At 39.7% G+C, this 10,272-nt stretch overlaps 2 protein-coding genes across 5 annotated transcripts; one reads left to right on the top strand and one right to left on the bottom strand.

The window, feature by feature from the left end:
- Positions 1 to 60: 60 nt before the first annotated feature.
- On the top strand, positions 61 to 1,766 carry LOC126375686 (AP-1 complex subunit mu-1). The gene is made up of 2 exons (XM_050022779.1): positions 61 to 156; positions 334 to 1,766. The coding sequence occupies exon 2, from the start codon at positions 341 to 343 to the stop codon at positions 1,607 to 1,609; it is 1,269 nt and encodes a 422-aa protein (XP_049878736.1). The 5' UTR covers positions 61 to 156; positions 334 to 340; the 3' UTR covers positions 1,610 to 1,766.
- A 284-nt stretch (positions 1,767 to 2,050) lies between these two features.
- On the bottom strand, positions 2,051 to 10,173 carry LOC126375632 (kelch-like protein 41b). Of its 4 annotated transcripts, none has more exons than XM_050022652.1 (9): positions 9,608 to 10,173; positions 9,096 to 9,300; positions 8,577 to 8,783; positions 6,231 to 6,341; positions 6,051 to 6,165; positions 5,736 to 5,941; positions 4,734 to 5,026; positions 4,444 to 4,588; positions 2,679 to 2,807 (listed from the first exon to the last, which is right to left on the bottom strand). In XM_050022652.1, exons 1-9 carry the CDS (start codon positions 9,844 to 9,846, stop codon positions 2,802 to 2,804), a joined length of 1,527 nt encoding a protein of 508 aa, XP_049878609.1. In that variant the 5' UTR covers positions 9,847 to 10,173; the 3' UTR covers positions 2,679 to 2,801. The 4 variants fall into 4 exon arrangements, with proteins under 4 accessions (XP_049878606.1, XP_049878607.1, XP_049878609.1 ...); XM_050022651.1 differs by having other exon boundaries at positions 2,681 to 2,807; positions 4,057 to 4,588; XM_050022649.1 differs by having other exon boundaries at positions 2,051 to 4,588.
- Between the last annotated feature and the right edge of the window lie 99 nt (positions 10,174 to 10,272).

Raw genomic sequence — 10,272 nt, 5'->3', positions numbered from 1 at the left:
ATATCCATTCCTAGAACTCGAAACACGTAATTAAAAAATAAGTAATGACATTGACTTGACAGTTAATGATTTGACAGCTTCATTGCGTCATTTTCACACACGTATATTTAGTTGGAAAAATGTTGATATTTCTTTGAAAAAGGCCCGTATATCGGTGTAAGTACATCAGAATTCTTGTGTAACATTAATATAATCAAAATGTATACAAATCTCTGTCATCAATGTCCATTGCATCCATTTTTACACCCCTACTGACTTTCGTCCCTGATAACCAAATTTTTATCAGGAACTGGTTTTGTATGGCTTGAAATTACCTGAAATTTCTTTTTTCAGTTCAAACATGTCTTCTTCGGCGCTATATATATTAGACGTGAAGGGTAAAGTCCTTATTTCGAGGAATTACCGAGGCGATGTCGATATGGGAGTCATAGATAAATTTATGCCATTACTTATGGAGAAGGAAGAAGAAGGAATGTTGACTCCCCTCCTGCAAACCAGTGAGTGTACATTTGCATACATCAAGACAAACAATCTCTACATTGTATCTACTACAAAGAAGAATGCAAATATTGCACTTGTCTTCGTATTTCTGTACAAAACTGTTGAAGTTATGACTGAATACTTCAAAGAGTTGGAAGAGGAGAGTATTCGCGACAATTTCGTCGTAATATACGAGCTACTGGATGAACTTATTGATTTTGGATATCCTCAAACAACTGATAGCAAGATCCTGCAGGAATACATAACTCAGGAAGGTCATAAGTTAGAAATGCAGCCTCGCATTCCTATGGCTGTCACTAATGCAGTCTCTTGGAGGTCTGAGGGCATTAAGTACAGGAAAAATGAAGTATTTCTTGATGTAATTGAGTCTGTCAACCTGCTGGCCAACTCAAACGGCAATGTTTTGAGGAGTGAGATTGTTGGAGCTATCAAGATGCGAGTGTATTTATCAGGTATGCCAGAATTGCGCCTTGGACTGAATGACAAGGTGCTCTTTGAAAGCACAGGAAGAGGTAAGTCAAAGTCTGTGGAACTGGAAGATGTCAAGTTCCATCAGTGCGTCAGACTGTCTCGTTTTGAAAATGACAGGACAATCTCCTTCATTCCTCCTGATGGAGAGTTTGAGCTGATGTCATACAGGCTGAACACACATGTGAAGCCCTTGATTTGGATTGAGTCCGTGATCGAACGCCATGCACATTCAAGAGTGGAATACATGATAAAAGCTAAATCCCAATTCAAACGACGCTCAACAGCCAACAATGTTGAAATCATTATTCCTGTGCCGCAAGACGCTGATTCACCGAAGTTTAAAACAACAATTGGCAGTGTCAAGTACACCCCTGAACAAAATGCCATTACATGGTCTATTAAGTCCTTCCCAGGAGGCAAGGAGTACCTAATGAGAGCACATTTTGGACTTCCATCAGTGGAATGTGAAGATGTTGATGGCAAACCACCAATTCAAGTCAAATTTGAGATCCCATACTTCACTACTTCTGGCATCCAAGTCAGATATTTGAAGATCATTGAGAAGAGCGGCTACCAAGCCCTTCCTTGGGTCAGATACATCACCCAAAATGGAGACTACCAACTAAGAACTAACTAAACTATAAGGCAACTTTGTACTAATTATTACATTCCTTATATTTATAAGTATGCACTATCAATGTTTATTGTTTGGAAATCTTATCAGTTGTATTAGGTATTAAAATGGAAATAGTATTATGAAATTATTTTATGCAGTAATAAATGCTCTAACCATACATGTTTTTCTTTTGGATCTAGTAATTATAAGTATCTTGGTTGAAACAAATAAAGATAAAGATGTTAATAGATATCACATAATTTTAATTACAAAAGTAGAAACACATTACTATTACAATACTTAAGAAAATCAACAAATATTTATATTTAGACATATCAGTGGGTGTTCATAGTGATAATTGAGTTTTTATGTTAACACAGATAAAAAGTATACCTTTTTAGGTAATAATGTAATGTAATATAGAAGTATAAAAATGTAACAAATTGTACCATGAAAAATACATAATATTCTAAGCCTAAATATCTAACAACACAGAATTGGTTAATCATTTCAGTCTTCATAAAAGATCAATTGTTTCATCTAAAAATTTAATTATACCTACTAATAAAAACATGCAATAAAAATCTCTAGTTAAACAGAGAATCATAATCATCTTTTAATATCATTGGTTTTAGCATAGAAAATGCAATTTCTTTCAGTGATGGAGGCTGTTTCACAAATAACTCAGTTCTGTATTTTTTCTTATCATCTTTATGATTCTCATTACTATAGTCGAAAAATGAATCATCCAAAAAATCAATTTCTTTTAAAAGTAGTGGCCCCAACATGGCAAATGCCAATTCCTGTAGAGATAACACTTTCATAAATGATTTTGATTTTTCGAAGTCCATGTCGTTTTCACTGTCATTTATCGCTAATTTAATTTCTTCTTTTCTTTTATCTTTCTCCTTATTTGATTCGTCATCGTCATACTTGCTTTTCTTTGGTGTGTGTTCAAAACAGTCACTGTCATCATCATTAGGTATCGACGCTAAAGTTGCATGTGTTGACAGTATAGAAGTATCTACAGCAGTTGAAGAACAAGTCAATGATTGGCATGTTTGTATTAATTTGGTGGAAGTGGATGTAAGTGAAGAGGGCACCACAGGTGATGTAGGAGATGAACCGATTAAAGGAGCAGCAACAGGCGTCAGTAACGTAGTTTTAACAATAAGTGATGCATCACTGGACTTCGGGTTTGGTATATCAGGCGTCACATCTGTTGACAATATCGGAGATGATGCTTCAGAAGATTCTATTGGAGATAAAGATGTCACAACAATTGATATGTCAGGTGACGGAAGCGATGTAGTTAAAGGTGATGAACCTGAAGATATTATGGAAGCTTTTGACGGGCGTGACTGTAAGGAATGGTCTAGTATATTAGTGGATAGTAGGTATGTTGGTAATGATGATGTTACATTTGTGGATGGGTATGATAAGCACATGATCGAATTTGTCACGTTTGATACACATGTCTGTAAAGAGGTTGTTGTAGGTGACGGGCGGAGCATTGGGCGTGGATTAGGCGATGTGTTTGATGATTCTTTAGCAGTAAACACTTGTGGTCGACATATTGGAACTGTCGGATGCGACAAAGTCACTTTCACAGTAGGAGACCGGCGTAAAGACCCTACTGTGGAGTGTGATAGTACTGGCATAGACGACGAGTTCGACGATACTTTTCCAATGGATGCTGGTAATGTTTTTATCAGGTTAGTTGAAGGCGATGTGTTCAAATTGACCCCGCGAGATGCGCATGATATCGATAACATTGAAGGAGTGATCATACTCGGTGGGAATACTTGTGAAGAGTCTGTTAAAATGGTTGACGGGCGGGATGACGTAAGTGGTCTAAGCATCGTCCCAGGGGATGCTTGTGATATATGTGTTGGTAATGTGTTTATAAGGGTTGAAGACCGTGCAGATGTAAGCGATGTAGTGACATTAGAAATAGCGGGTGTCTGTGACATTATGGCTGTATGTGTTACAACGGGCGTTACTACAATGTCCCGCCCCCGTGTTACAGGGGTTGACGGTCGGGACATTATAGCGGTTGGTGATACAATCAAGGGCAAAAGCGCCGCAGTCACACTAGGTGATGGATGCGACTTTGCTTTCGCAGAGGGTACTTGTGGTGGACGTATATGGGTTGAATTAGTTACAGCAGGGGACATATATCTCGGTGTTTTAGTCGCAACCGATGGCGGGTGCATCTGAGATGTAGTCGTAATAGTAGGTGAAGGCGTTGCATTGCTTGTGACGGAAACCGCAGAAGGACGTGGAGCTGTAAAGGGAGTGGTCACAGTGTGTGATGGCCGTGAAGAACCTGAATTCGGCGACACATGCTTTAAAGCATTCGAAGAAGCAACTAGCTTAGTTCCAGAAGATAGTTCTGCTTTTACTGTTGTTGTTACATGTGTATTTCTGATAGTAGACGAAGGTGTTGTATTGCATGTAACGGGTACCTTAGAACGTGGGGTAGCTCTTGGAGTTGTCACAGTGGGTGATGGTCGTAAGGAACTTGAATGCGTTGATACAGGCTTCAAGGCGTTTGATGAAATGATTGGCGTAGTCACAGAAGGTAGTGCTATTTTTGCTGTTGTGCCCACGGGTATCTTTCTATTGCATGTGACGGACAATGTAGATCCTGGAGTAGCTATTGAAGTGGTCAGAAGAGTTGATGGTCGTGATGAACCTAATGGTGTTGATACAGGCTTTAAAGCGTTTGACGGAGCAATAGTCGTATTCACAGATGGTACGAAGAACTGTGGTGTAGAAGGCGGTGTTCGAGGCATTTGCAAGTTTGAAGCATCAGAAGCATTTAATTCAACATTCCTCAGAACAGGTAGTACCGGTGAATCGGACGATTTCGGTACAGTGTTAACATACACTTTGTAGGTCACAGCATTGAAATCGTCGATGAAGCCGTATTCGGGATTAAAAAGCTCTTCTCGGTCGAATTTCGTCACCCACATACCATAGTCTACGTAAGGCTCACTGCAAGATTAACACAAAAGAAATAAGTAAAAATAACAATAAAATATATAGAAAATAAGGATAACCTGCAGCCACTTGTACAGTATTCAAACCACAAAAATTGACCTAGATTAAAAAACGGAAACAAAAAGAAAAAAGAATTTACCTCAACTTCAAGCCAACTTTCTGAAGATGCTTCGGTACAGTTTTATGAGTACAGAATTTCACTTTGACTTTAGAATGTTGCATCCATTCTTGAATGTTACCGTCGTGAAAGCATGTGACTGCTACTACAATGTTATCCTTATCCTCGAGATTAGCTTCTGTAGGCATAGTCATCAATGTCCAAGCACAGTTGCGGAGGTAAAACGGTACGGATTCGTACTTCTTGATGGTTTTAAAGTTATGGATGGTAGAACGAAATACCGCTGCTAACCTCGACCGCTCTTCTTTTGTAGCCTGAAAAAAAAAGATTGAGGACTTAGACTGTAAGTTCTTTTATAGGTTTAACAACATGTGCTCATCTGCGAGTCATGTAGATGCGGATACCACTTGCAATCCAAAAATGCGACAATATCTCTGTCTATTACCTTATAACGCCTAAACTAAAATTTGGCTTTGGATAGATCGAAACCTATACACGGACATAGGGACATGTTACGAAACAAGTTACCAGCGGTATATTTCGTGTCGCGCGCGTGTGACATACCTTGCTGACGTATGTTGATAAATAATTCTCTAAATTTAAAGACTAAGTCGTATCATTATCTCCGATCTTCGGTAGGGGAATTGCACCATTGAGTGATTTTAACTAACACAGCTGGCTATCGACCATTGCAAACTACTACCCCTCGCGACACGGCAACCGCTCCGCGCGAATTATATGGGCTTCTACGGAATATGCTTCTTCAACATAAATGCAGCGATTTATTGATCGAAGCCCTCGATATAATTCGTGCGGTTGTCATGCAGACCAGGCAGACGGCGATAAGATTCGCCACCTATCACATTTGTCTCAAAGTACGGTGAAACGCGGGTACTTACTAGTAGTTCGTCAAGTGATGGCTGTACCTCTGCCTACCTCAAATGAGAATACATGAGCTTATATTTACTTCATTTACTTTATCATACCCGGTCCGCGGAAGTCCGTATTGCTTTACGATCATACCTGAGTCCGTGGTACATAAGTTGTAGAGAACCAATCGGGTGTCGGTGCAGGTGATTCTTTTGACGCTATATTCAAACTCAATGACAAAATTTCAGATTCTGTGAGCAGTGATGACAATATTTCACAATCTGCGAATTCTTGTGGAGTCAACGTGAAGAAGCGGATCTGTTTGAGCAGGTCTCTGTATTCCTCTTTCTGTTTGTCATCTGAAAATTGAAAGTAAAAATATGTAAGTATTAATATCTTTCTATCCGCCTCAAGTTCCGGTTGCATTTCAGCAAGGTTTCTATTAGTTGACTCGCTTTAAAAATATACCTCTAGTCACGTCACTATCTGTAGATTCCGACGCGGTTTCGTGTGAATTCTGGCTGATTTGACCTGGCGAACGGACAGTCCATGGAGGGCTATTTTCTTTATCTTTGTCCTGAAACTGAGACAAATATCTTATCTTGTGTAACGATTACAATTCGACGAAACAATACATTGTAAACATACCATATCAGACGAAACAGTACTCCTATCCTTTCCATCACCTTGTGATCCATTGGTATTATCAATTCGCGGCCTTTTGGCTGGCGACGGCTCTTTCTTGGGTGTCGAACATTCCTAAGTGTAGGTATAAAAAGTATTTGATAAATTTAAATGTTTATATTATGTTTTGCATCGCAGCATGTTGGGCGTAAAACGAGTGGACCGGATTAATGAATCTGCTGCGTTTAAAAACTGGTATATCTAATATGGGCAATAAGATTGGCAGACTGAACTGGACTGGGCTGGCGAGGATCTTCTCGCTTTGGGTACCGCGGGATGGATACCGATATCGTAGTAGTGCGTAATGATCTTGACTGTTATCGGAAGGACTAGATAGAGCTCGCACGGGACCGTAAGTTGTGGAAAGACCTAGAGGAGGCTTTTGCCCAGCAATGGAGTCAAGTGCTAGTAATAGTGCTTTGTCATTTGTAGGAGTTACAGGGAGAGAGTTGATTGATGGGTAAACTTGTCTAAAGTTGCTTCTTTCACAGACTGAGACTCCTAACAGGGTACAGCGGTATTTTACGCGGGTTTGGGAGCTGTGCTTGGCAGACAGATAGTCAATGTTGGATAGTCAATGTAATTCATAATTTATTCGCTTTAAAATAGGCTTACGCTTAAACGCTTAACGTTTTTAACGCTTTGTAGCCGTTTTTTAGTTATTTATTTGTTACACGTTACTTTGTTTTATTTATTTTTAATTCGAGCTCTAATCCGATCCAACTGCAGCGAGGAGTGAGACAGGGAGACGTTATCTCTCCGAAACTGTTCACTGCTGCATTGGAGGATATTTTTAAGCTTCTGGACTGGAAAGGATTTGGCATCAACATCAACGGCGAGTACCTGACGCACCCTCGATTTGCCGATGATATAGTCCTAATGGCTGAGACCCTGGAAGACCTGAAAACCATGCTCGAGCATCTCAGTAACGCATCCCAACGAGTGGGTCTTAGCATGAACATGGCAAAGACAAAAATTATGTCCAACGACCATGTTGCACCCACTCCAGTTCAGGTTGGGAACGTTACACTCGAAGTTGTAGACCAGTACATCTACCTAGGGCAAATAATCCAGCTAGGTAAGTCCAACTTCGAGAAAGAGATCTCTCGTCGGATCCAACTCGGATGGGCAGCGTTCGGGAAGCTGCGGAATATCTTTTCGTCCAAAATACCTCAGTGTCTCAAGACGAAAGTCTTTGACCAGTGCGTGTTGCCAGTGATGACCTACGGCAGTGAGACGTGGCCGCTTACTATGGGTCTCGTGAGGAGGCTCGGTGTCGCTCAGCAGGCAATGGAGAGAGCTATGCTCGGTATTTCCCTGCTGGATCGAATCAGAAATGAGGAGATCCGCAGGAGAACTAAAGTCACCGACATAGCTCGGAGAATTGCAAAGCTGAAGTGGCAGTGGGCAGGACACATAGCGAGGAGAACCGATGGCCGCTGGGGCGGAAGGGTTCTGGAATGGCAACCACGTGTCGGACGACGCTCAGTGGGTAGGCCCGCTACAAGGTGGACCGACGAGCTGGTAAAGGTCGCGGGAAGCCGTTGGATACGGGTAGCGCGGGACCGATCGTCGTGGAGATCCTTGGGGGAGGCCTATGCCCAGCAGTGGGCGTCGTACGGCTGATGATGATGACATAATATAAACTCACGATTATATCCCATTTGGCGTAATCAAAGTTACATAAACAGCAAAAATGGAGGGAAATAAATCCGCGATAGCGCACTTTACAGAACGCGTGACTTGCATTGTTGTGTCACAGGTTCGAATCCTGGGAACAGCCTCTAAACCACTGAATTCGACTTTATGATCCTAGATAACATCACATGGTTTTCAGGATTTGTGCCAGGTTGATGGCAATAGACTCGCCCTCTATTACATGGGACTTAAACTTAGCTGGTGAGGAGTGGGTGTAGGTATATACTATACACCTATGCCTACACTTTCGGAGATTCACTCGTAATGTTGAGAACAGGGGGTGTCGAGCAACCCTGGGTGTACCCCTGTACCTCCTTAATATTTAACTTGCTATTATCAGAAATCAGAATCATTTATTCAACGTAATTATCATGGATAAACTTGTTGAAGGTCAATGTAACATTTTTGAATTTATGTCATTTCGCAAGGCGTTATGGCTGAGGAGAAGAAATGACAAGAAACTGCAACAGCAACACATCTTTTAAAAACCAATGAGGATATACATTACAAGTTATTTAATAACTAGAGGAACACATTCAATACCAGACATTTTTATCATTTAGGTAGTCATTAATCTTATAATAAGCTTTTTTACATAAAGTAATATCTTACCATTACCCCATCTTTCTCCAGTCTCTTCAATGCTCTGTTTCCTGCCTTCTTATCCTGTTGGTTAGCAAATTTTACAGCAGCAGTGTAAAGATCTAGTTCATTGTATATGTTGAGAGGGTCCAAAGAGAACAACTTTACAACTGTAGCTAGATCTGCTTGTAAGAAACTTCCATCATTCAGTACTTCCATGGTTTTAGTACTGAATATCTGCAAACATTTTCCATAAGGAGTAAATTATGAACATTCTTTGTTATTAAAAAAATAAAAAAAAACATTAGTTTTTTAATTAATAAATTTTATTTCAGAAGTCACAATCTTATCTATTTATTTCCATGATAGATGTAAAAAAATTTTTGTTTTTCATAGGTATCTTATTCTATCTCATAATTTACTTGGTAGATTTAATCAATAGATTAACTACTATATCTTGTTTTTAAAACTCATGGCAACATACCTAAGACATACTAACTCATTTGGAAATTAGGTAGGTAAATAAATAAATGAAAAATAATAAAGAACCTTTTCACAAGCTCTCTGCAAAGGGGCGTCATCACCCTCGCAGGCCACTTGATAGATATGACAAACATTATCCGGAGTCATATGCTCACTGAGGTACTTTGCACATTCCTTGGCAATGTATGGCAACCGCCACCTCTTGGCTGCGTAGTAGAGGTCACAGGCATCTTTGGATGACTCTATGTTTAGATTATCAGAGTATATGTACCTAAGGCAAATGGAAAAATTCAACTTCACATTTTTAGTCATTCAGCAGTTCAAGATATTAATAGGCTACTTTCCTACTACTCAAATCAGTTACTTTTTACTAAACATCAAAACACAAAATTACTATGGAATATGGAATCAGTCATAGATGTTACTGTTATACCACTGAACAACCAAGTTTTTATAATAGTATTTCCACGTTATCGCAGTGTATTAACCTGTGTCTTCAAAAACATGAAACGCGAGGGTTTGAATTAGCATTCAGCCATAACGCTTAATAAATAGTATGAAAAAAAAATATAACTTACTCCAGCAAGATATTGAAAACATCGGGCCGCACGTCGTAGATTGGTACGGGGCTATTTACATGTTCTACGTAAAACATCTTTGTGAAAAAAGGCGAGGCCATTGCCATTATCAACTTGTGTGCCTTGATTGTCACATCGCCCAGTTGGAACGCACAGTCCGACCACAACTTGGACTTGAAGAGGTACTCTCCACGCTGCTTTAGCTCTGCACATCGCAGCTGCCAATTTCTCATCGTCATGATCAGAAAATGAGGACCATCTCTTGTAGGCAAAAAAAAATCCAAGAAAAGTGTTCAATTTCACCCACTTTCGTTCTCCTATCGGGGCTGACTAACTTCCGGCCGGGTGAATAACAATAACACCAATTTAAATAAACTCCCAAAACAAAAGAAATTAATGTTTCGCTATTCAAACACACAAAGCAAATGAAATTATTTTCCTAGACGGCGCGAAAAAGTTGAGTTGAGTTGAGCAGTGTCATGACATTTTTTATGGCGGGCTGTCATGACAATTATGCTGCTTTAATTTCACGGTATTAGAGCATATTTCATTTGCAGAGAGGAAGAAGTTTGGTATGTCATTTCTCTTTCTTTCTTATTATTTGTAATTTAAATTCCGGTAAGGATTCATACGTAATTGGATTATAATATTATTTTGTCTATTCG

The sequence above is a fragment of the Pectinophora gossypiella genome, chromosome 19, assembly GCF_024362695.1.
Source record: "Pectinophora gossypiella chromosome 19, ilPecGoss1.1, whole genome shotgun sequence".
Classification (NCBI taxonomy): Eukaryota; Metazoa; Arthropoda; class Insecta; order Lepidoptera; family Gelechiidae; genus Pectinophora; species Pectinophora gossypiella.
This window is presented reverse-complemented; position numbering and strand designations above follow the sequence as displayed.